This window comes from Grampus griseus (assembly GCF_964374135.1).
Source record: "Grampus griseus genome assembly, chromosome: 1".
Classification (NCBI taxonomy): Eukaryota; Metazoa; Chordata; class Mammalia; order Artiodactyla; family Delphinidae; genus Grampus; species Grampus griseus.
Window position 1 is genome coordinate 72,519,789 of NC_139017.1, and position 25,237 is coordinate 72,545,025.

Sequence of the window (25,237 nt, forward strand, 5' to 3'; positions counted from 1 at the left end):
AAAGAACTCTTACAACTCAATAATAAGGCAAATAGGGAGTTCCCTGGTGGTCTAGTGGTTAGGATTCGGCGCTTTCACTGCAGAGGCCTGGGTTCGATCCCTGGTCAGAGAAACCATCCTGCACGCAGTCTGGCGTAGCCAAAATAATAATAATAATGCAAATAAACCAATTAAAAGTGGACAAATCACCTGATAGACATTTCTCCAAAGATAAACAAATGTCCAATAAGCACATGAAAAAGATTCTCAACGTATTTAGCCATTAAGGAAATGCAAATCAAAGCCACAATGATACATCACATCCACTAGGAGGGCTATAATTTAAAAGACAGACAATAAGTGTTGAGATGTGGAGAAATGGGAACCCTCATATTGCTGGTGGGAATGTAAAGTGGTGCCGTTTGGGACACAGTTTGGCAGTCTCTCAAAAAGTTAAAGAGAATTCCATATGACCCAGCAATTCCACTCCTGGGTATCTACTCAAGATAAATTAAAATTGATGTCCACCAAAAACTTGTTCACAAATATTCACAGCAGCATTGTTCACAATATCCAAAAGAAAAACAACTCAGGGACTTCCCTGGTGGCGCAATGGTTAAAGAATCTGCCTGCCAATGCAGGGGACACGGGTTCGATCCCTGGTCGGGGAAGATCCCACATGCCTGCCACGGAGCAACTAAGTCCTTGTGCCACAACTACTGAGCCTGCATGCTGCAACTACTGAAGCTCACACACCTAAGGCCCGGGCTCCGCAGCAAGAGAAGCCACTGCAATGAGAAGCCCGCGCACCGCAAGGAAGAGTGGCCCCGGCCGCAACTAAAGAAAGAAACTAAGGAAAGCCCACATGCAGCAACGAAGACCCAACGCTGCCAAAAACAAATTAAATTTAAAAAAACAAGAAACAACTCAAATGATCATCAATTGACAGATGAAGAGATAAATAAAATGTATACCCAAAGAATGGAATATTATCTGGCAATATACGTGGACTAAAATATTGATAAATGCCACAACATGGATGAATCTCAAAAACATGATGCTACAGTAAGAAACCACACACAAAGGGCCACATATTGTATGATTCCACTTATATGAAAAGTCCAGACTAGACAAATCTGTACAGACAGAAAGTAGACTGGTGGCCGCCCAGGTCTGGGGGCGGGGTGGGGGGGGCGGCGGGGAATGAGGAGTGACTGCTAACAAGGTTTCCTTTTGGCGCCCCAAATGCTCTAAACAGGGAAATGTTCTAAAATTAGATTGTGGTGATGGCTGCACTGTAAATATACGAAATACCTTTTAATTGTACACCTAAAACAGGTGAATTTTATGGTGTGCAAATTATATCTCAATAAAGTTTTTTTTTTTTAAAGGTAAGGCACATTTTCAAGAATGGCTGGAATAAGCAAGCATTTCTTTTGCCACTCCACCTCACAAACCAACGCCCACACAAATGAAGCCAATGAGTGGCCAGGATCATTCAGTCCCCCTGGCTTGTATTGGATTTAGAACGTATTGCGTTAGCCTCAACAAAACGTTTAGTTTTTTAAGCTAAAAAGTTTTTCAATTTAAAGTTTTTAAATTCAGTCTGGTATCCACTCCCACCCACCAACCCCACTAAAAATTAGTTCTGCAGACGCACCTGGCGAGAGCAAGCGACAAGCTCCGAGGGGTAACACGCGCCCCGCCACCATGGAGGGGAAATGAGAGGTGCAGTTTCCACAAATGCCTCCCAACGCCCAGGTCCCCGCCACCGTCCGCCCGGCAGCCCGGGGCCGGGAACCAAAAAGCTGTACCTTGCCCCTGCCAGGTACATCCAGCCTGCAGCCCAGACGCTGAGCCTTAGCTCCTTCTTCCTGCGCGCTTCTACTCCTCCGACGCCCGCGGGGCACGGGGCGGGGCCGCCCCTCCGCAGCCAATCCCCGGGCGGCTGCAGCCCGGCCGGGCGGGAAGACCTGCGTGCTAGCTGCGCCGCGCCAGCAGTGCTCGCTAGGACGGTAACTGCACCGGCTCGGGAGCAAGCGTCCGTGGGCCCTGCTCCCGCTTTTAATAGACACCCTCCCCCCACACACACACCCAAAATATGCTTGCAGAGAGAGTGGAGCGAGTGACAGCGGCGCGCGCCTAGCTCTTTTAGGAGTGGAGGGGCTCCCATCCTGGGTAGGAGAGGTGCACGTGGAGCGCTTGGGCTGCGTTTGAAGGCAGCGCCTGGCCGAGACCGGCTCAGTGCAGATGGGGAGCTGCTTACCCAAAACGTGGGGGGCCCTAACCACGCGGGCGCAACCGGTCAGCACGTAGAGCTGCTGCTACCTTCCCCCAAACATGCACCCCGGACCCGCCTCTGCAGAGGCACTGACCCCGGCGCCCCCGGATCTGGGCGGGAGGTGGCGGGCGGGGAGGCGCCAGCCTCGGAGGGGAGGGGCGCGCGGAGAGGGCGGGCTGCCCGCTGGCGGCCCACCGTCCGTCGCGGCGCCGGGGACACTCCCGCCGCCTCCGCTTCGTCTCCCCTGGTCCCCGGGAGTGTGGGCAGGGCTGTCCCCGGGCTTCCGTGGGCCCGGCCTCTCCCACTTCGGGAGGAAAACGCAGGGGAAGCCCCCGGCGCCCGCCGCCCCCGGAGACCCGCGTAGCCCCCGGCCGTGCAGGCGCTGAAGACGAGCTCGGGCGGGGCCCCGGTGCGTCGTGCCTGTCGCCGTCCGTGTCCGGAGCGGCGGCTCGCGCCCGCCCGCTCGGCGCCCCGAACACCCCTCCCCGGGCCATAGGGGCCCCACCCTGCGGGGTGTAGGCGACGGCCGGCCCGGGACGAGCGGAGCAGCCGTCGCGGGGCCTCGCCGCGGCCTCTAGCGCCCCAGCCCCGGGGAATGCAGTGGCCCCCGGCCCCTGGCGCTTCTCCGTGTCTAAGCTGGGCCTCCTCGTTCGCCTGCTCCGCGGCCACGACGCTCCTGAGCCGCGCCGGCCGGGCCCCCCTCATGGCGGCCAAGTGGTTCAAGGAGTTCCCCCTGAACCTGAAGACAGTGTCGGAGCGGGCCAAGCCCGGCGGCGGGGGAGGCGGCAAATTGCGCAAGAACTCGGAGGCGGGCGGCGCGGGGCCCGCCCCGGGCAAGGGCCGAAAGAACTCGGCGGCCGAGCTGGGGAGCAGCCGGGCCGGGGTCGGCCCCCCCAAGGATAGCCGACTGTCCCGAGACAGCCTGCAGGGTCTGATTCAGGCCGCCGCGGGCAAGGGCCGCAAGAACTCCCGGGCCACCGAGGAGGAGCCCCACCGGGGCGCGGCCAAGAGCTCAGGCTGCAGCACCTACATCAACAGGCTCATCAAGGTGGATACTCAGGAGAAGAATGGGAAGAGCAACTACCCCAGCAGCAGTAGTAGCAGCAGCAGTAGCAACAGCAGCTCTTCCTCCGCGTCCTCTTCGCCTTCCTCCCTGGGACCCGAACTGGACAAGGGCAAGATTATTAAGCAGCAAGACACGGTAAGAATACAACCTCCCTTGGACCACCTCTCCCCTACTGAAGCGGAGCAGTGGGAAGGGAGCATCGTGAACCCGCTAAACTCTAGGGTTCTTTATACCTCAGAGAAGGTGAGGATGTATTTACCCCCTCTAACATTTGACTCCTAAGTGACCATTTAAAATAGATTTTGGTTTTTTTTAATCTTGAAAAATTCTCATTCTGGCGTTGGGGAACTTGGCAGAAATGTACTTCCCATTTAATTTTATCAGTTTAGAAGAATAAGTGAATGAGACAGTTGGGTGCTTTGTTAAATGTGATCCCCTTGTAGATGTGGTTTATTTTAATTTAGAAATCCAGGGGAATTGCAAAGCTAGATTTGTGTGTAAATTTTATCCTTCTTGAGCTTAAGGAATGGTAACCTCTAAACTGTTTTAAGTACTGATTTCAGCTGCCCCCCCTTCTCTGCTTTTTGGAAGCGCCATCGTTCTTTGCACTTCAACCCAGTAAAGGGTTTCTCAGACCTTCACTAGCAGCACGAGATTACAGCCCTCTTTCATTCATCCCATGAACATTCACTGTGCAGGAGCCATATAGGATAAGGGGCACAGGGCTCTAAGGACTGCGGAGGCTACAGAATAGGACAAGGAAATGCCCTGAAGGGAAATTACAGATCAGGACAGAAGGTGTTTCCTGCTTCTTACACACTGGAGGTTTTCTGGGTGCTGTCCAATGTGAGACAGTTAAGAAAAGGAGTGTGAACATGTGAAGAGACCCACTCATTCTTACAGAGATGAGTTGGGGTTTTGTTTGTTTCTTTTTTTTTTTGGCTGCGTCGGGTCTTAGTTGCAGTGCTCAGGCTTCTCTCTAGTTGTGGCGTGCAGGAGGTTTTCTCTTCTCTAGCTGTGGTGCGCAGGCTCTAGAGCACGTGGGCTCTGTAGTTTGAGGCGTGAGAGCTCAGTAGCCCCGCACGTGGGATCTTAGTTCCCCGACCAGTGATCGAAACCCTGTCCCCTGCATTGTAAGGTGGAATCTTTACCCCTGGACCACCAGGGGAGTCCCCGTTCGTTTGTTTTTAAGTCTGCTGTTCCGTGTGAAGGAGAGAGAGAAGAGCTTACACCCAGCTTTCAGACTCCAGCCCAGCCGATCACTTCCCTGTCATGAGAACTTTAATTTTCTCTTGCCCAGTCTTCAAACATGTGGCCCACCCGGATGGAGTCAGGAGTGGTAGCACATACCACGTGTGTCTGCATTGGCACTTCTATTCATTCCTCCACTTATTCTGTCCACAAGTATTTACAGCGTACCTACCCCCCTGCCAGACACTGCCAGGAGAGCCATGGAAAGCTGATCAGCTCATCCAGACATTAGTCAGTGGTCTCTCCATGTGTTTAACTAGATCATAAGCACCTTGCAGCCAAGCACTGAGTATCATGCTTCGTGTTCCTCGCTGTACCTTGGGGATGCAGTACACATGTTCAGGCAAGAAGAATGGAGTTAGGGAGTGAATGGTAATCACAGTCCTCTGCAGTGATTGCCCGGTTATTGGTCGTCGCTTCTAGATGTCTAAAGTTTCTTAGGCCATCTCCTCCCAGGAAGAGGACTCTCATCCAGGCTGTCCCCTCCTCCTCACTTCTCCCTGTTTAGCTGGATTCTTCTGCCAGCTCCAGTGGTGCTTCTCTGTGAACTCTTTGGAGTATGTAATCAGAGATTGTACCAAGGCCTGGGGCTTCCTCCCTTAATTTTGATTCACCTTTGGTTTTTATTCCTCTCTCTCTCTTTAACTGGAATAAGTAGTTTATCTATACTATCCTAGCTGTTTATTTGTGGAGCCACGTTGACAATAGGGAAAGTGCTGTGCTTTAAAAATGAATATATCTTTTTTCCCCATAAAACTCTTCCTCCCTGAGAAGCACCTGTCAAGCTCAGGCTCCCTAAGCGCCCACATTGTCACCCAGCTGCTGCAGAACAGAACTATTGCACTCACACCACCTTCCCAGGCACTTTTCTATTTTTGGAAGGATGGATGCTTTCTGTAGCAAATACGGATCAAAACTCTATCTGATCGTAGTCTATGAGAATCAGTCTGCCTATAAATTATTGAACCTAGAACTCCCACAATACTCTTCAGCTCTGACCTATTTCTTAGGCTTATTATGAAGCCTGCCTCTTTAGAGCTGTTACAAATTCCTTGAGGACAAAAAGTAAGTCTTGGTCTTATTTTATTCCCTCTCAGTGCCTAGCCAGTGCTGGTGGGTGTTCAGTATCAGTGGGTGATGGGCTGACTTAACCATGACTATATTGCTCAACTGGTTGACATTAAAAAAAACAAAATCATGGAAAATGTAGTAGACCAGTTCATTTTTTTGTGCTCTAAAGCCATAGACATCTTCCACCTTCTGCCATCCATCCCTGCTACACTTTAACCAGCAAATGCCTTATTGCTTGGGGAGAGAGAGGGAGGTGAAAAGAGCCTTGGGGATAAGCAGGAGAATTTAGATGGATTGTTGCCAATCAATTATACTACCAAAATAAACCAGATGTTTGTCCAACTGGGTGGATAATAGTGTAATCAAGTGCAAAAGCTCTTCAGAACTGGTTGGAAATTTTGACCTCTTTTTGGGTCTGCAGGTTTTTTAGCAGTCTTTTTGATACCATTGTCACTCTGGTATATGACAGTCCTTAGCAACTCCCCTGTCTGGTTCTTTTACAGGTCATCATTTTAGAAGACTACGCTGACCCTTATGATGCTAAACGGACGAAAGGCCAAAGGGATGCAGAAAGAGTAGGGGAGAATGATGGATACATGGAACCCTATGATGCACAGCAAATGATAACAGGTTTGTAACCAGGAGCTGCTTTATACAGACTGAAATCTCACACTCACTCAGAACGTAGTAAAAATAATCACCAGTGTGTATTTTGGGAAGAGGGGAGAAGGGACTATACCAGATCCTGCTGAGTGGAAGAAACAGAAATTAGACTCAAAACTAAAGTCAAAATATCTGGTTAACATCCCTAATGGTTTTCTGTCCTTCAGTTTTAGAATTTGTGGGAGTCTTTAAAGTTTTTCTAATTCTATGCAAAATGACACTTGTGAATTTGCAGATCTGCTCAGAATGTGATCTTCAGTTTTAAGATTATTTAAATACACTTTTTGGCCACTTACAAAGCTTTGACATCCATAATGGGAGTCATAAATCTGTACCAAGGGACTAACACATACTTAAAGTACTTTAAGTTGTTAAAAGTTGCAGAGGGCTTCCCTGGTGGCGCAGTGGTTGAGAGTCCGCCTGCCGATGCAGGGGACACGGGTTCGTGCCCCGGTCTGGGAAGATCCCACATGCCGCGGAACGGCTAGGCCTGTGAGCCATGGCCGCTGAGCCTGCGCGTCCGGAGCCTATGCTCTGCAACGGGAGAGGCCACAACAGTGAGAGGCCTGCGTACCGCAAAAAAAAAAAAAAAGTTGCAGACATGATGTGATCCTCTGTTTTATAGTAGAAGATTGATTTCTCAACAAGCTTTACGATATTGGAGGAAAAAAATTTAATTACTAAGGAATGAGTATGAATCACTGACATGAGCCAAACCACTCAAGGCAAACCTCCTAAAACCAAAGTTGACTACTCTTGTGACTTTTCAAGTTGGAATAATTCCAACTTGTGAGTTGAGCAATCACTGTCATTTTTTGTGTCACACTTTTCCCTTTTATTCATAATTCTCTTAAGTTGGTGTAAACAATACTTTAAAAACTAATTATTTAGATTTATTTGTGCAATTTTAGAGTAAGTTATCTATTCACCTAATTTTCCTTAAAACATTCTTTAATCTGTAATGAAAAAATGCAGTTTCTAAGTGCTGACTCAAGGGAGCCTTGTTTGAACATCGTGGGTTTCACGCCTGGGAAAGGAATAATTGGTCACACATTAAAGACTTTGTCTCTTCTGTTTAAAAACAGATGGAAAAGCTGTAAGCTCAGGCTCCATAAGCATAGTCTCAGAAGAGTTGAGCATGAGGGTAACTGCAGCACCCTGGAAGGGTCAAGACAGGCTTCAGAGTGAGACTGAGCTGCAGCAGGAAAGCACTGCTCTGTTTCCTGCTCTCTGCTTACAGAGATAAGGCATCACATTTGGGAAGGGTGTACCCTGACCAGGCTGTGACCCTGAAGGTCACTGGACTGTGACCTCTAATGAAATCTGTGAATGAAAGGAAGTGAAAATGAACTTAGTCAGAATTTTAAAAAATATCAGAGGCTTGAAAGGAATAGGAGGAAAGATTTTCTTTTACATAAAACTGAGGGAAAAGATTTTCTAAAAAAGCAAAAAATTAATGTTTTGTTTTGATTCACCTTTCTTTGTCCTTTGGTTTTCATTCCTCTCTTTCTCTTCAATTGGAGTAAGTAGTTTATCTATATTATCTCAGGTTTTTTGTTTTTTGTTTTTGTGGAGCCACACTGATAATAGGGAAAGTGCTTTGCTTTTTAAAAGTGAATGTCTTTTTCTCCCCCCATATAACCACCACAAAACCCTGAAACTAGGGGACCCTCATACTACCCCCTTGTTACAGGGTAGAAAATAAGATCAAAGAGATTCTGACTCTCCTATGTTCATAAGACTCTTCAAGAGACAGAGCAGGAATTGGAACCCAGATCTTCCCACTCCAGACTGGGTGGTCTGCTTTCTACACCAAGCTGCCTCAGGACCTGTGAAATGATGTATGAAAAAGTTTAAACTTGACATATAAGCAAGGCACCTTTCCACTCAGACTCACAAGGAAAGTTGTATTTAAAAGTCAAAAGTTGGTATGTAACTTGTTGCTTTTCCCCAAAAAATAAATAAATAAAATTTAAAAATTAAAAAAGTCAAAGTGTCCAATACGAAATAAATGTAATAATAGTAGTAGCTAGCATTTAATATTTGAACATTTATTAAGTTCCAGGCTCTGTTTTAAACAGTTTATCTGAATAAATTTACTTAGTAATACAAAACTAATGTATTCAATTGGAGGATAAATTCAAATTTCTTAAAAATTTAAATTACTAACATTTAAGAATTACTAGCTTTTTTTCCTTTGCTCTTTTAAAAAATATTGGTGAATTTAAAAAGTCCTTCATTTAAAATATATATCACAAAGTACCTTCTTTGTGCTTTGTGATATATATTTATGTGCTTTATATATATAAAAAATATATATCACAAAGGTATAAGAGAATATACCTCTTATTCTACGCATAGGTTACACAGCTGGACAGAATAACAGGAAGTGGGTTTATCGGAAGCTGGGAATAAAAGATTTGCTGCTGGGTGGGTTTTTTTTTTTTTTAAACCTTTTACTTTTTTCTGTCCAGTTTGCTCCCTGTGGGCTTGGTTGTCAAGTCCAAGCTCAGAAATGTCTCACATTTCTTGAGAAATGTTAGGGATTTTGTTTATTTCAGCAGGAGATAGAGAGGGTTCTGAAGAATATGATTTAACTGTGGAGCACCCAACTTCTGTACTGCCTTTTTGGGTGTGTTGTTTTGTTTTGTTTTGTTTTTTGGCCATGCCACGCAGCTTGTGGGATCTTAGTTCCCCGACCAGGGATTGAACCCGGGCCCTCAGCAGTGAGAGCATGGCATCCTAACCACTGGACCACCAGGGAATTTCCAGTACTGGCTTTTTAATACCTCTGAAGTGGAAGTAACATGCCTGATTTCAACAATATCTTGGATGTATAGAACACTGTTCATGATGGTATTTTGTAACAACCATCAGATATTTCCTAGGCATTTCTTTACCATGCACCCGGCCCTGTGCTGGGCTCTGGGCATCCAGGCAACAAGATGTACAGGACCCATGTCCTTATGGACCTCACAACCCAAGGGGCAAACAGACCTAACAGAGCGGAAAATATGTCACTTAGCACTTAGCCATGAAGAGGAGAATAAGAATCACCGTCTGCCTCAGGGAACAGAGGAAGGAACAGAAATTGAGGCATTTATTACTTTCCTATGGCCAAGGCTTAGGCGACCCAGGCTCCCTGGATTCCCCCCTGCCCAAAACTTTGCTCTTAACTTTTAAAAGCTAAGGATTTTTAAATTTATGAATAAATGCTCACTTAGATTTCTCCAAAGGATTGTTAATAAAGATATGATAGTCAGTACAAGGCAATATTAGTTTAAACCTGTTGTTGTTCTGTTAGATTTGCAGGAACATTTTAGCTAAATAATTAGCAGAAACATTCTACTTAATTTAGCATGATAAGTTTTCGCCACCAGATTAAAACGTTAGCATTGGGAGGATCTTTAGAAGTTCCCTAAGATGAGCCAGCATTCAGCATGATAATTCCTTCTGCAGCTGGTATCACACAAGTCGAGCGTCTACTAGGTGCCAAGTTGCCACATTACCCCACTAAATCCTACCAGCCTGTGTAGTGGGTGTTAGAAGGCTCTGTTTTACAGATGAGGAAACCAAGGTTCAGAAAGATTCAATAACATGTCCAAGTTATGCAGCTGGAGAGGGGGGATACCAGGTCATCCAACACCCTTTGGTTTTAGTTACCAAGCTCCAGTCACAGATTGTTTTTAAATTTTTATTGTTGCCTCCAAATGGTTTTATTGGTTGGTGTAGATAGTCAAGTCTAAAGGAGAACCTCATTTTTTCAGTCTCCATTTAAAAAATTATCCATGATGGAAAAAATAGAAACAGAAGACTTTTTGATTTATTTACTTTGTCTATATTTTGCTTGTTAAACTTAAGTTTCAGGACTTCTGAATTATATCTGCTTTTGTTCAGATATTTAGATTTGTTCGACAGGAGAATATTAATTTTAAATCAAAATTTAAACATTGGTAAAAGATCCCTATTGCTGATTCTAAGAGAAACATAGAGCCTTATGAGACTCTAAGTTTGATGTTTTGAATACATGGAATGGATTAAGGGAAAATGTACATTACAGAAATTGTAACTAGCATTCTACATGAAATCTTTGAGGCATAAAGTAAGATATGATAGAGAAGGCATGGGCTCTGGAGCTAGTAGTGAATGGCTCCCCTGCTGACTACTACACAGCCTCAGTCTTTTCACCTGTGAAAATGGGCCAACACATCTCTTGCTGCATTATGATGAGGCCCCACTGAGCTGCAGGTGTAACACGCCTGGTACATGCATATGTGAAAAATATCACAATTATTTAGACACTCTGGAGAGAGAATTCCATTTTCAAAGAGAATTCTGAACAAGTATAGGGGAATATTAATTGCTAACTAGAATTAATTTAGCAAGAGAAAGTCTTAGTCTTCTGCTGATGTTTTAAAATATAGATGGCATACTTAGGTACAGTGAGAGCTGGGAATTGAGAAGGGAAAATTTTCGGCCAGTATTATGTTTCACGGCAACCAGTTGCAGATACGAACTGGTGCAGGTCAGGCCTCAGTTCAGCCCTTGGTGAGATGGGTGTTTATCTGCAGCCCGTTGGCTGTATTCTGTTGTCTGCCGTGGTAAATGGCCTCTATCGGCAGAGCCAGGGCGTAGCTTCCTCTAGCCATTTCCTCCTTCTCAGGCTCGTTTCCTCTCGGAGCCAGCTCTGCACGTCAGGGGCTATTCTCCCTGCAGGAAGGGTCGGCTTGCAGCCCCCGCAATTGTTTCTGTTTCTATGGCGCCTCAGGTTGGGGGCAGCCAGGTGCTGGAAGGGACTGGAAGGTTACTCCCCTTGAAGGGGCAGATAGGCCCTGCGCTCAAGCCCTATTTTTCCCCGTAATTGAACATTGTTTAAAAAGATGATCATACTCTGCAGATTTTGCCCAATCCCAGGATCATCCTGGGAAGGAACATTCTCAGCTGTAGACTTTCCAGTGTTTTTCCCAGAGCTCTAAGTGTGCAGTGACTATCTAAAATAGAAGGAATACTGAATTCCCTGGCGGTCCAGTGGTTAGGGCTCCGCGCCCTCACTGCGGAGGGCCTGGGTTCGATTCCTGGTCCGGGCACCTAAAATCCCACAAGACACGTGGTGTGGCCAAAAATAAAGAAAAGAAACAATCATATATTTGGGACTTCCCTGGTGGTCCAGTGGTTAAGAATCTGCACTTCCACTGCAGGGGGCACGGGTTCAATCCCTGGTTGGGGAGCGAGGATCCCATATGCCACGCAGTGCAGCCAAAAAAAAAAATTAATAAAATGAAATAGAAGGAATACAAGTGCTGCCTCATCTCAAAAGCAAAAACCCAAATACATGTGTAATAAGAACTCAAGATTCTAATCACTGTACATCATTCTAACACAAACTCATTGAAATTTCCTGTGAGCAGGACTCCTTCTATCTTAAGGTTGGAGCCAAGCCTTTTTCTATTTTGTTCGACTGGGACAGAATTGAAGCAAGGACCTTAGGAAAGGTTTCCCCAGCCTATGCCAGTCTGAGGGTAAACTTAGGTTTTGATCAGAAACTTTAAAATTCTGAATTAGTCCTTTGAACTCCTTTGTGTTTTCTCTTTCCTCTTTCCTAGTTCTGTAGAAAAGTTCTTTTTCATAAATTCCAGGCTTATCTTAATTGAACCAAGAGCAGAGTGAGTTTTTTGTTTCTTGTTTTCCATAACTCCATCTAGAATAAGCCATGAAGAAAAAAGACTGTCGATTGAAAGTCAAGAGGCTTGAACCAGAGATGCAGGAGACCTCAAATAACCCCAGGCACCTTCCTGGCCTGGGGATGGGGAATAGTCCTTCTAACTCTCACATTCGGATGTGGAAGTTTTTGATAGTAGGAGGACCCTTTTCCTTGGGCTGGGGCTAGCAATGATAAGATTAGCTCTGGAGGGCAGGAGGAACTGGGATGGGGACTGTGGGGACCCAGGTGTTGTGGGAGTGCTTCTCGGGCTTAGCTTCTTATTAGAATCACCTGGGGGAGCTTTTGCAACTCTGACTCCCAGGCTCTACCCCAGCTCAATTCAGTCAGGACCTGTGGTGATGGGACCCAGCCATGAGTATTTGTTAAAGCTCCCCCAGGTGATTCTAATGCACTGGAACTGCAGTTTTATAGGATTGGAGCCAGCTGCAGTAAGGGGCCCTATCCAGCAGAATTAGAACCTCATCCTACAAATAAATTCTGCCCCTTTGACTTTAGTGTCCTGATTTTAATAACTTTTCCCTAGAATGTATCCTTTCCTTGTTGTAGAAGTCTTATGGAGTCAGTGATCCTTCTCTATGGAGTGTCACCATGCCCATTTTCAGTTGCCTGGAGAAAGTCTCACTTTCCTTCATTTCTGTGGCACTGTAAGTCTCCTGATCCTCTTCCTCCTTACCTGACCATTCCCTCTCAGTCTTCTTTGGTGGCATCTCTTCTTCCAACCACCCTTAACTGAAGAAGTCCCAGATTTTGCCTTTGATCCTCTTTCCTTTTCAATCAGCCTCCTTTTCTCTGGCGATGGCTTTCATTCTCACAATGCCAACAATGATCCATTTGTGAGTAACTCCTTGACATGTACCTCTGACCTTCATCTCTCTGCCAAGCTCCAGGTCCATACTGTCTGTCACCTGCCTGGAGAAGTTCTAGAGCTCCTTCCCCTCCCTCTCTCCTCCCATCCATCCATCCAACCATTATTTAGCACAACTGTTTCCTACAAAGTCAAACAAGACATGGGGGTCCCTGGCCTGGCAGTCTCCACCAAATTGGAAATACAGACACATCAACAAATAAATCCATACACTGAGAGAGATGTAAGGTGAGAGTGGGTTGGCAAAGCGGTGGCACCTGGGGGACATGGGGCACTGGAGGAGAAGGTAGGCAGGAAGGAGGAGGAGATGCTAGGCTAGACTCCAAAGGATTGGCAGATCACCAGAACACTGGTGGGTATAAGACAGTGCAGTGTGCAGGGAACTTCAGAAGTTCCATTTGGTTGGAACAAAGAATTGGATTTTAAGGGGTTCAGGGATAGGGTGGTATTGAGAGAAGAAATTGGAGAGGGAAGCAGTGATGTGACCACAGAAGGTGTCCCATGCCATGCTGAGCAGTTTGCACTTTGTAAGTGGACATTTGAGAACTTATTGGGTGTTAAGTGATGAGGTGAGGTGTTTGTGTTAGAAAAGTCCTCCTTCATTGTGACCGGGTGGACGGATTGAAGGCTTCCTCATGGGCATTTAGAGGAACCACAGCATGATGCTTCTGTCGGCCTATATCACCAGCTCTGGTTGTCAGAGACTCTAGTCATCGCTGACTCTACCTGCCAAGGCCTCTGGGCCCCAAGCTGGTCAGTCCCCAGACGCTGCTGCTTCCTTCCCACTGTGGCTGGCCGGCTGGTTAGCTGGTGGTTGGTTGATTTGCATCCGGTTTTTTGCATCCATTTCTGTGCCTCCGTTCAGACCATACCTTTATTCTATCCTGTACACTGTGTTGGAGTTATCTTCCAGCAAATCACAAATATAATTATTATTACCTGTTTAAAAACTAGCAATGGTTCTCCACAATATAAACTTTTTAATTCTGGCTTTTAAAACTTCTGCACTTTGGTGCCTGTCCTGCCTACTTTTCCAGCTTCTTCTCCCGCTACCCCTCTCCTCTCTTGGCCTCTGTCCTTTGAACTTCTCTCTCGATTCCCCCTGATGGGAACAAGCCCTTTCTGGTTCCCACCTCCATATCTTCACTCATGCAGCTTCCTCCACTGGAAATGACCTTCTCTATCAAAGTCAATGCATCTTCCATTTCTCTTCCACTTGGAGTCAGTCCAAGTGTGGTGGCTAAGAGTATGGCTTCTAGAGCCCAACTTCCTGCTTTTGAATCCAGGCTTTGCACTTACTGGTTTGGGCAATTTCCTTAAACTCTTTGTGCTTCAGTCTTCTCTTCTGTTATATAGGGAACTAATAGAACCTATCTCATAGGGCGGTTGTGAAAATTACAGTGCACTTAGAAAAATGCATAATGCATAGTACACTATGGCTAAATGTTAACTCTTGAGATATTATTTTTGTTGTTTTTCCCCCAACTCCTTTTACTTTTATTTATTCTGTCGTTGTTAGCCCGTTAAGTATTATTTGTGAATATGTCACAACGTCGAAACCGCCTAGAAGTCAAGAACTCTGTCTGACGCACATAAAGATCTTACCTCAGTGTACGTGATGGCCCAGTGCTTGAATATAGTAAACACTCAATTTTTATGAACATACTTTGATCACAGCTTCCTAACAAGATGTAAACGCTTTGAAGGTGAACCACACTCAAGAGGAGACAGGGGGACCGGGAGTTGTGGAGCAGGTTGCCTTGAGGCCACTTCTCCAAACTGCACGCGCGCGGCCCCAGAGGCAGGCCTGTCTTCAGTTGTGATCCCCTAATCGTTGGACTCGATCCTATTATCTGGCTTGATCCTATTATCTGGCTCAGGCAACTGGCGGGAAGAAGTCGTAGGGCCCTTCCCCCAGCTGGGCAGCCATCAGCCCAGTAAGGAACAATCCAGGCGTTCTAGGCCACCTTCAACCAGACAGACCTGTCGGTTGGGGGTGCAGTGGTAACTGGGTTCATCACCGGGCTTCCGTGACACCTTTTCTTCAACAGTATTGTGAATGGTGTGTGTTTTTCAGAAATCAGACGACGAGGTTCCAAAGACCCTCTGGTGAAGGCTCTTCAGCTGCTCGACAGCCCCTGTGAGCCAGGGGAGAACGGCACGAAGCCCGAGGCGCTGGCCAAGAGACGGAGCTCCAAGGAGCTGCTAGGAAAGCCGCCGCAGCTGTACGACACGCCCTACGAGCCGGCGGCTGAAGGCGGCCCGCGCGCCGAGGGGCCGGAGCGGAAGGCGCGGCTGCCCCAGGACGACGAGAGGCCCGCGGCTGAGTACGAGCAGCCCTGGGAGTGGAAGAAGGAGCAGATCGTGCGGGCGCTGTCGGGTGAGGGCTGGGTCCGCGCCCGCGCCCCCCGCTCCCTCCTGCTTTCTGCTTCCCTGATGGAAAACCCCGCCAGCCGCAGCCGGGGCTTTGCAGCCAAGGCTCTTTTCTTTATGTTCCTCAACTGCACGCCTCTTTTCCCAAGAAATCTGATATGGGGAAACGAGAATTTGGCTATGGTTGGAAGACCAGGACTGAAGACGAGCCCTTAATGTTGCATGTATCCTGTATCCTTCTGGGTATCTTTATTTTCCTTTATCTTGGCAGTATGCGACTATTTTGGAAATGCCTTAAGTCACTATTGAAAAACCTTATCTAATCACCACCAAAGCTATCAAATTGAGAGCAGCTTTTTCTAACTCTTACTTGGTGCTACTCTTCAAACCTGTTAAAATCCCTGTTTATAAGATGCCAGTAGTGGATCAAATGGATTAGAGGAGAGGTGGTTGGAAAGCTGGAGGAAGCTAGCTTTTTTTTTCCTGTCAAAAATCCTCCTAAAGGAATCAATTCTTCAAGTATGAACTTTTTTTAATAACTTAAGAGGAAGTTGATAAGTAGATTGTCAATAGTTATTAAAGGTAATTCTCCCTCCTGCTTCTCCCTGGCCACCGAATTTCTTTTGCCTTTGATTTTAAAAGTTAGGGCTATCTTTTCCCTCTAGCAGTAAAGCTATGTTTTTGATTAAAAGTGTAGTCAGTGTAGGGAATTCCCTGGCGGTCCAGTGGTTAAGATGCTGTGTTTCCACTGCAGGGGGCACGGGTTCGATCCCTAGTCAGGGAACTAAGTAAGATCCTTAAGCCACACAGCCAAACAAACAAAAAGTATAGTCAACGTAAAGGGTGAATAGAAAAGGTAGTTTGTTTGATAGCAAACATTTGAGTCAGGTTTTCTCTTTGTGTGCTTTAATTTTTTATATAATTTTATTGAAGTATAGTTGATTTACAATGTTGTGTTAATTTCTGCTGTACAGCAAAGTGATTCAGTTATACATATATATATTCTTTTTCATATTCTTTTCCATTATGGTTTATCACAGGATATTGAATATAGTTCCCTGTGCTATACAGTAAGACCTTATTGTTTATCCTATATATAATAGTTTGTATCTGCTAATCCCAAACTCCCAATGCTTCCCTCCCCCACCCCCAAATCAGTTTTTGTCTTATTTTAGAATTGTTTTCCACAAATCTCTGCTGGGCACCTGCTACAGTGCTAGATGCTGCTCATTTTATCTCTTTATCTTCTATCCAACCTAGATGTCATAGCATCTTTAAGGCACTATTAGTAGTTTTTTTCTGAGTTGATTTTTCTCTTTATTATTTCATAGTGAAAACTTCATTTGGTGTCAAAAAATGATATGCACTCTTGCAGGGAGTGATTACCTGTAACTCTGTTTAGTCTTTTATTCTAAATATACCAAAACGAAGAGTTTTTTATAAGTGCATGCTGAAGGAACTTCCCTGGTGGTCCAGAGGTTAAGACTTTCCTTCCAGTGCAGGGGGTACGGGTTCGATCCCTGATCGGGGAGCTAAGCTCCTACATGCCTCATGGCCAAGAAGAAACAAAACATAAAACAGAAGCAATATTATAAAAAATTCAATAAAGACTTTAAAAATGGTCCACATTGAAAAAATCTTTAAAAAAAAAAAAAGAGCATGCTGAAATATACTAAAGTGGTTTCCTCTCATAATCTAAAACTGTTCCACATTAATAAATATCTTGCAGAAAAAGTGGCTGCATGTGGATGCTAACAGTATGATCAGACATCAAAGACAGCAGGAGCTCAGCTATCCCAGGGCCTTTTGCAGTATTTTTTTTTATTAATTTATTTTATTTATTTATTTTTGGTTGCGTTGGGTCTCCGTTGTTACACGCGGACTTCCTCTAGTTGTGGTGAGCTGGGGCTACTCTTCATGGCAGTGCGCCGGTTTCTCATCGCAATGACTTCTCTTGTTGCAGAGCACGGGCTCTAGGAGTGTGGACTCCAGTAGTTGTGGCACGAGGGCTCAGTAGTTGTGGCTCACAGGCTCTAGAGCGCAGGCTAAGTAGTTGTGGCACGAGGGCTTAGTTGCTCCATGGCATGTGGGATCTTCCCGGACCAGGGCTCCAACCTGTGTCCCCTGCATCGGCAGGCGGATTCTTAGCCACTGCATCACCAGGGAAGTCCCTTGCAATGTATTTTAGCTCAAATTAAAGAGGGGGAAAAGCTTCTTTCCTAAGATGAGGCAGACAAGGTCTTTTCTTTGAAGTTTACATGGGTCACCTCAGTGGCCTCTGATGTTAAATGGAGCCTTCCTTCCAGTTCAGTTTGAAGGCTCTGAGCGACCTTCCGTCAAGGAGGAGACAGTGAGGCAACACCACCGACAGAAGAGTTGGACCCAGAAGATCTTGAAGCCAACCCTCTCTGACCACAGTGAGGGGGAAAGAGTGGACCCAGCCCTGCCACTGGAGAAGCAGCCGTGAGTCTCCTCCACAGATACGTGTAACACACAATGACCAGGAACTTGGTCGGGGCACACTGGACCATTTTACATGATTCTTTTTGGTGCTGAATACTTGTCTGGGTGGGACTTATTAGTGAAAACCCATTTTCAAAGCCCAGTGCATGTGTGCAGAGTAGAGAATGCACTGCATCCCCAGAACCTGATCTCAAATTCCATTCCTCCGCATAGAGTGAAAACTTTTAAAATGACACTAGCCCTGTTAACTCCCTCTTAGGTGATTGATAGGTTTTGTGATCCAGGATTACCCACATCTCATTTTGTCTATTTTGAATGGGAAGCAGGATCTAGTCCAGCTCTTGAGCTTTCACTCGAAGTTCATTTCAAATAATGCTTTATGGAATGATGCCCTGTCTGGACTGGTATCTTGATGCTCGTGATTTCTCCCCCTGCCCCATTTTTCAGCTGGTATCATGGTGCCATCACCCGTGCTGAGGCTGAGAGTCGACTACAACCCTGCAAAGAAGCTGGGTACCTGGTTCGAAACAGCGAGTCAGGGACCAGTAGGTACTCCATTGCACTAAAGTGAGTATCGTAGCCTCCCTGTCCAGATGCAGGAGAGGAGACTTTCCTATCATGGGTAGATGACCAGGCAAAAAAGCTATACTTTGAAGGTGGTTCACAGGGGTATGTACTGTCAGAAAATAAGATACATTTGCTTGGACAACAGAGTAAGACATGCTCTGATTAGAATGCAAAATTGGGGGAATTCCCTGGCGGTCCAGTGGTTAGGACTCAGCACTTTCACTGACGTGTGGCCCCAGGTTCAATCCCTGGTTGAGGAACTAAGTTCCTGCAAGCCGCATGGCTTGGCCAAAAACAAAAAAAGAATACCGAATTGGTATTGGGTAAATGTCCCAATACCTCTTATGATAAAGAGAGTCCTATTTTATTACTGTTGTACATTGATCACTTTCTGCCTTACATTACGTGATCTAAAGTAGGTCCTCTCAGCAGATAAATAATTCTTGATAAAAAAAATAATTTCTAACAGGATAGTTCAGTGGTTCTTTTATTCCCTAGTGTTTGGGACTTTAATAAATCCGATCCCTTGATTGTCAAAATGCCAGCTGCAATTTTGGTACTAGTTTCTTTTGATGAAAAAGGAAACACTGCCTTGCAATGACTCCCCTGCCCAGTTGTACACAGAACATTCATTTTGGCCTGGTAGGCCTGGTGGAGCTGGTGTCATGGAAATTCTCCTTGCTCTTGCGAGTTCAGTGGTGCTATATTGGAGGATCATTGTCAAGAGCCCTAACAGCATTTCCTTCCTGAGGAAGCTGAGCCCCTGCAGCTGAAACAATCAGACTGGAGGGGATAAGAGGTTGTCGGGGGGAGCAGCATGGCTCAGAAAACGGGATAGGCCACCAGATACACAATACCAGGAATAGCTTTGCTGTGTTCCTGAGACTGGTGCTCGTGGATTAGATCTTTGAGCCTTCGGTGCCAGCTGTCATTATACACAACCAGGAACAGTCTTTCCAGATTGGGTTGGCCGTGGGGGGAGGAAGGAAACAGTTTTATTATTATTATTATTCTTAATGTGTTCTTTGGGGAGGAAACCTTACACATGTCCTTTTAGCCATGACAAAGAGGGTGAGTTTAAACCTCACCTTCGTGGTCTCATACATGGGTTTAAGCACTAGTTTGGCAATTTGGGGGCCAGGAGGGACTGGCCATTTTTTTTTCCTTTTGGTCCAGTGCCTGATGACTTGTGTGTATGAAGGATAAACAACCCAAGGGATGCGACACATTTAGCTGAGGGCTGTGAAGCTTCTGAGAGCTTCACTGGAGTGCTGACTGCATTTCTGTTTGAATATCACAGTTCCAGGAATGGATGGGAACCTGTTCGCCTGTGGATCTGGCTGAGATTGTTTTCAGTGGGGAGGGATCCCTCTGCTCACTCATTCATGTCTTCTCCTCAATTTTGGTTTTGTTCCAGGACTAGTCAAGGATGTGTCCACATCATAGTGGCTCAGACCAAAGACAACAAGTACACCCTGAATCAGACGAGTGCTGTCTTTGACAGCATCCCGGAAGTGGTACACTATTACTCCAACGAGAAGCTGCCTTTCAAGGGGGCAGAACATATGACCTTGCTGTACCCGGTGCACAGCAAGCTGCACTAAGGTTCAGCCACCAAAAGCCCCAGCGGGGCCTCTCACACCTAGGAGGGCATCAGCACCCAACCAGTATCTCAGGGGACAAGGCTGGACTGCACCATGATATTTTGGAGGAAGCGGGACGCTTCATTTAGGAGTCCAAAAGTCTTCGGCCTTGAATCCATTCCATGACACTTGGTTACTGACCTGTCCCTTTTCTCCTTGCTAAGTAGTTCTACAATGAGAAACCATAATTTACCAGTTGCCTCCAGTCCTGGAGTAGGGTGCTCTATTCGGGGCGTGACCCTCAGGAAAGGTAAGTCAGGAGTCCAAAAATATTAAGATTCTCCAAAAATGTGCTAGTTGTTCCGTGGAATACCTGGTCTCCAAACAAACCAACAAAAATGCACTTGGCTTTTACATAAGACAACAAAAAATGATCATGTGGACCCAAAGAGCATGTAATACGGGACCCCTTCTTGGGGGAAAAGCACAAACAGTGGAAAATAAGTAAATAGTGGGCACTTTGGAGAAAGCTATATTTCTCTCTGGAGGGTCCTAGTTCAGCTCCGGAGTCCATAAAAATACACAACTGTAGGGTCTGGCAAAAGGATTATTAAGAAAGTTTGTGTTTTCTCAATTTCTGTGGACTTTTTCAGCAAATCAGTAATATAAGCATAAATAAGAAGGAAGATGCCTCTGATTTAAGAATCACCAACATAATTAAGCATTGGCAGCATTACCATTATTCTGAATTACAGAATAAAATACACAACAAAGATTTCATTTCTGATTTTTAACAAATCTGAAAATTTACAAAGCTCAACAGCTCTTTTCTTATTGAATAATTATACAGAACTTCTGATATATTTTGTTTCACCTTTGCTCATTTTAGTTATTGGAGCCATTTTTAATTTTTATCCCTAAAATTGGATTCACTTTGTATTTTAGAGTAACTTAAAAATATATATATATAGGGAGTTCCCTGGCGGTCCAGTGGTTAGAACTCCACATCTCACTGCCCAGGGCCCGGGGTTCAATCCCTGGTTGGGGAACTAAGATCCCACAAGTCACGCAGCACATATATATATATATATATATATATATACACACACACATAAACTCTAGGATGATTGTGTGAACTGGGTCTCTAAAACCTGCAAAGTTTCTCTCATGCTGTACAAAGCAGACCGGTTGGCACCGTATAAAAATATTTTAAAAGACTGGCATTTTCTCTATCTACTACTGCTTAAAGATATTAAAATAATATTCATAGTACCATTATGATTTATTGTGAACTTGTATCGCCAATGTACTTACTGTGAAAAAAAAAACTGTGGGAATGGCATACTGTGAGAAGGCTACAGTGAGTGGCTCTATAATTACAACTGAGCAGATGTTTCTGTATTCTGGGGTTTGTAATTTGGTTCTTGAAACTGGTCCAGATGCAAATGTGCTGACTGTCATCAATGAAAAGTTAACTTTTGTAACTAATGTTAAATACACAAAAGAAATGTTGATTCGGTTAATTTTTAGGAAAACATATCCTTCTAGTTATTAGTTATCATTTTACTATTATGATTTAGAGATTAGTAAATATTCGCTTCTTTATTCAGTTAAGATTGTAGCCAAAGAGTCGTGTGATCTTTGTTTTTAAAACTTTGAAAGGAACTTTTCCTCACTGGATGTCAAAGATTTTATTAATCAAGAACGTTCTGTTTTTTAAGTACTGATAGAATTTTTTAATGTATTGGTTTACGTACTATATCTTTAGTACGAGATTTTTTTTTTAATTTTTAGCATTTGTAGTTCCAGTTCCATTAAACAAATATTTATTATCTTCCATATACAAATAATTCATTCTGTTAAACTTATTTTCAGTTCAACATTCTAGAAATGAAACCTTATTTTTTACTTAAACGTATTCTACAAAGGAAATACAGCAGTCACCCTAATTTTAATAAATGCTGAAAGCTTTGTAAACTTTTTCTTTGTGCACTAAATGATTTTTGGCCCATACCCAGCAACTGTGATGAATGTAATAATGAAATAACATTTTGAAAGCAGACCTGATACATTAAGTATTTATTGAGCTTCTATCATAGGCTCAGTATTGTGCTTCCTCTATATTGTTTTTCTGTGACAGTCATGCTGTTTTCTTTATATAATTAAAAGTGGAGATGTGGAGTTTATATATGGTCCAGTTCCTTCACAATTGTACAGGAGGTTATAATAAGAAGAAATATAGTAAATTCGTAGAAGGGGGGTAAGCTACTCTTTTCTTCAGGTTGTGACACAAGCTGACAAAAGCCAGGGAATTCACAGCTGGGTGGTGGCACAAAGTACCATATGTTCTAAAAACAATTAGGCCCAGCAGGGTTTCCCTAATGGCTTCCTTGTTAAGCCTCCAGGGCCAGCTGATCTGAAGCCCTCTTGACATGTCTCCTCTCTGAGCTCTGAATGCTTGTGCTTTTTGTCATTTTTGTCTTGATACAAGTATTTTCCTGTAGTCGTAATTCTTTGGAATTCATTCAGTCTCCCAGAATATTTTCTGATTCTTTCTGGAGAGAATAATGTCTTCTAGCAAATTTGTACTCATTTGCCTTGAACTTTAGCATCCATGGAGCTTCCTACCGCTGTTCCTTCCCCTTTATCACACCTCCTTTTAAAAAAATGCTCTGTTCCAGGTTATGAGTTTATTTCATTGGCTCATTTCAGGCCTATAAGAACGGAGAGTAAAGGGACACTTCTATTTATTTTGCTACCATAGCTGTTTCTATCAGGATGGATTTCAACCACTGGAGTTGGTGTATTTAAATAAGTAGGAATAAAATAATGGAGAAATGGTAATATATGTACAGAAAGGTAAATGCTGATATGCCTGTTCTGTTCTGAGGATGGAAGTGTCCTTTTTAGTTATCCAAAGTACTTTCTTAAGAATCATATATAAAAAGAGCCTTTATTCTTATCTGTTCAAAGTCTCCATGCTTGGCGGAATTGTTACTCATTTATCGGCCTCTGCCAGAGGACGGGGAGGTGGGCAGATGATCCGTAGGGACAGCCAGAAGATTTTGAGATAGGTAGGAAAATAATCCTAAGTTATTAATTGGGTCATTTGACTATGTCATTAGTCTGTTAATGGCCACTGTTAGTGAATAAATCTTAATACTTAATTCAGAAGAACGACTGAGCATCTGAGACATTCTTCAAGTTGCTTTTTAAATGAGAGTAGCGTTTCTATTCTATTAAAATGTCCTTTTTTAGTCAAAGGTTAATGGCTCATTTTTCCTTCAGTCTAGGGGTATATTTCATTTCCCTTCTCTCCTCATCCTTTTAATATTTAGCAGAATTTATTTGATACCTTTCTCACGTCTCATTCATTCGTTGTCTCTTTCTTATTTTCTGTAACCAGCACTATTTTGGCCTTATGATCTCTTTAGAATCACTCTTCTTTATTGTTGTCTCCAATTTTTGTACCCCCATTAACTTGGACTTAGAGAAACTTGGCCTGCAGTGAACCTTAATTTATTCTCCTTAATTTCTGACCCTATAGAAAGAAAACGGTGGTGTGTTACTGCCATCTAATGGAGAGAAAGAAAACTGCAGTGGGAAAACAAAGCGCATTTAGGGCAGGGTTTTCTGAAGGATTTCTGATACAGTCCTTAGCAAGAAAATGATGACACAGCAGTTGCCATCTTGAAATCTGCCCTTTCCTGCGGAAAGGGTGATTTGCAACCTAATACAACCATCGTCACGAGGCCTCTGGACTATGGCTGGATCATGTCGTTTAGAATCTGAAATTTTAATGAATATGCTGGCAACAGATCATTGAGACAGGCATCTCATTTTGTCAAGTTCTTACCCATTCAGTTATTTTGTCAGGGGGCCTTAACATTTTAAGTATCAACTAATACATAGTTTTAACTTCTGAAAATATCTGAAGATTGTATGTAATACTGGTGCCTATCGGTAGTGCTTTAGTAATTTATATTATATCAGAAAGATTTTATAAAAATTTCTGGATGTACTGCAGTAGCCAATATAAGCTGCATGCCCGCCTGAAGATTGGTTTACTCTGAAATGTAACTTTAAATAAACATTATTCCAGGAAAACCAGTGTTTCTGCTTGAGTCAATTAGTTTTGAGAATCACCTCCCTTCATAAAAAACACTTTTCTGCTATAGCAGAGAGGGTCAAAAGTTTCATTTGCAATCACCGTTGATGAAATGTATAAACAAACCGCAATTGAACATAACCAGCAGACGTGACCTTAATTTTTTTTCTGAGTTCACCTTTAGAGCCCTCCTATTATGTTTTCCGTCCCAAATAAAACAGGACCACACTGAAGCTCTCCTCTTCCTCTCCACGGCCGTCTTCTTCCTGAGTAGGCGGTTGTTACATTTGTCCTTGTCCCTGACTAGGCATCAGATTTGTGGCTTTGCTTTTGTTTTTACCCTTGTTTGTTATTTATACAGATGCCCCCAGCCCATCCATGGGATGTGATGCTGCAATCTGTGATGAATCTTAAGTTTTTTAAACTTCTACCAGGTGATTTTGATACCCAGCCAGGACTGAGAACCACCACTGGAAGCAACTGTTTAGAAACGCACAAATAGATTCATTTGAGTCTCTAGAAGAAGGCTATAGTGTTGAGTCTTTCACTATCAAAGTCTTAATTTCCATTGAACATTTATATAAACTGCCACCCAGTGGTACATTGGGTGCTTATTGTGTTTTCCCATCTGTGTTAACCGAAAGGGAAGTTTGCATTGAGAAATACCTCCCCAACATCACCACAGCAATTGAGTAATTACTTTCAGAATTCAGGTTGAACACATTTACAAGAGGCCAGGGTTTGCTGAGTATTGGAATTTTGACCCTGTGAAAGGCCAAGATGTAAGTAATGAGAATAGACTCTTGGCTACACTCCAGGTGCACTCCTAAACAAATGCTTTTCATGCTACATTATCTTGCTTTAATCCTCCACAACTCAGTGAACCAGGTGGCCTCATTTTTCAGATAAAGACACTGGGTCAATCGCATAGTAAGTAGTAGCCCAGATTGCAGCCCAGGTCTAATTCTGGAGTGGCTCTTAATTGGTGTACCTAGACAGGCATACCTCGTATTATTGCACTTTAATGCGCGTCACAGATACTGCGATTTTTAGAAGTTGAAGGTTTATGGCAACCTTGCATCGAGCAAGTCTATTGGTGTCATTTTTCCAACAACATCCTCTCGCCTCCTGTCTCTGTGTCACATTTTGGTAATTCTCATAGTATTTCAAACTTGTTTATTATTATATTTGTGGTGGTTATCTGTGATCAGTAGTGTTTGATGTTACTCTTGTAATTGTTTTGGG

At 44.1% G+C, this 25,237-nt stretch overlaps 2 protein-coding genes across 2 annotated transcripts in view; one reads left to right on the top strand and one right to left on the bottom strand.

Annotated features, from left to right (window-relative positions):
- The window catches only part of TDRD10 (tudor domain containing 10), a 53,925-nt gene extending 51,593 nt beyond the window's left edge, over positions 1-2,332 (bottom strand). The window contains exon 1 of the mRNA XM_082647778.1: positions 2,246-2,332. The gene's annotated coding sequence lies outside the window, so the exon portion shown is untranslated. The remainder of the gene's footprint in view (positions 1-2,245) is intronic.
- A 523-nt stretch (positions 2,333-2,855) lies between these two features.
- SHE (Src homology 2 domain containing E) lies at positions 2,856-23,980 on the top strand (the record flags this gene model as incomplete). Its single annotated transcript, XM_082677030.1, has 6 exons — positions 2,856-3,461; positions 6,152-6,278; positions 14,976-15,278; positions 17,578-17,734; positions 18,182-18,301; positions 19,719-23,980. 6 exons carry the CDS (start codon positions 2,856-2,858, stop codon positions 19,903-19,905), a joined length of 1,500 nt encoding a protein of 499 aa, XP_082533156.1. The 3' UTR covers positions 19,906-23,980.
- Positions 23,981-25,237: the final 1,257 nt, after the last annotated feature.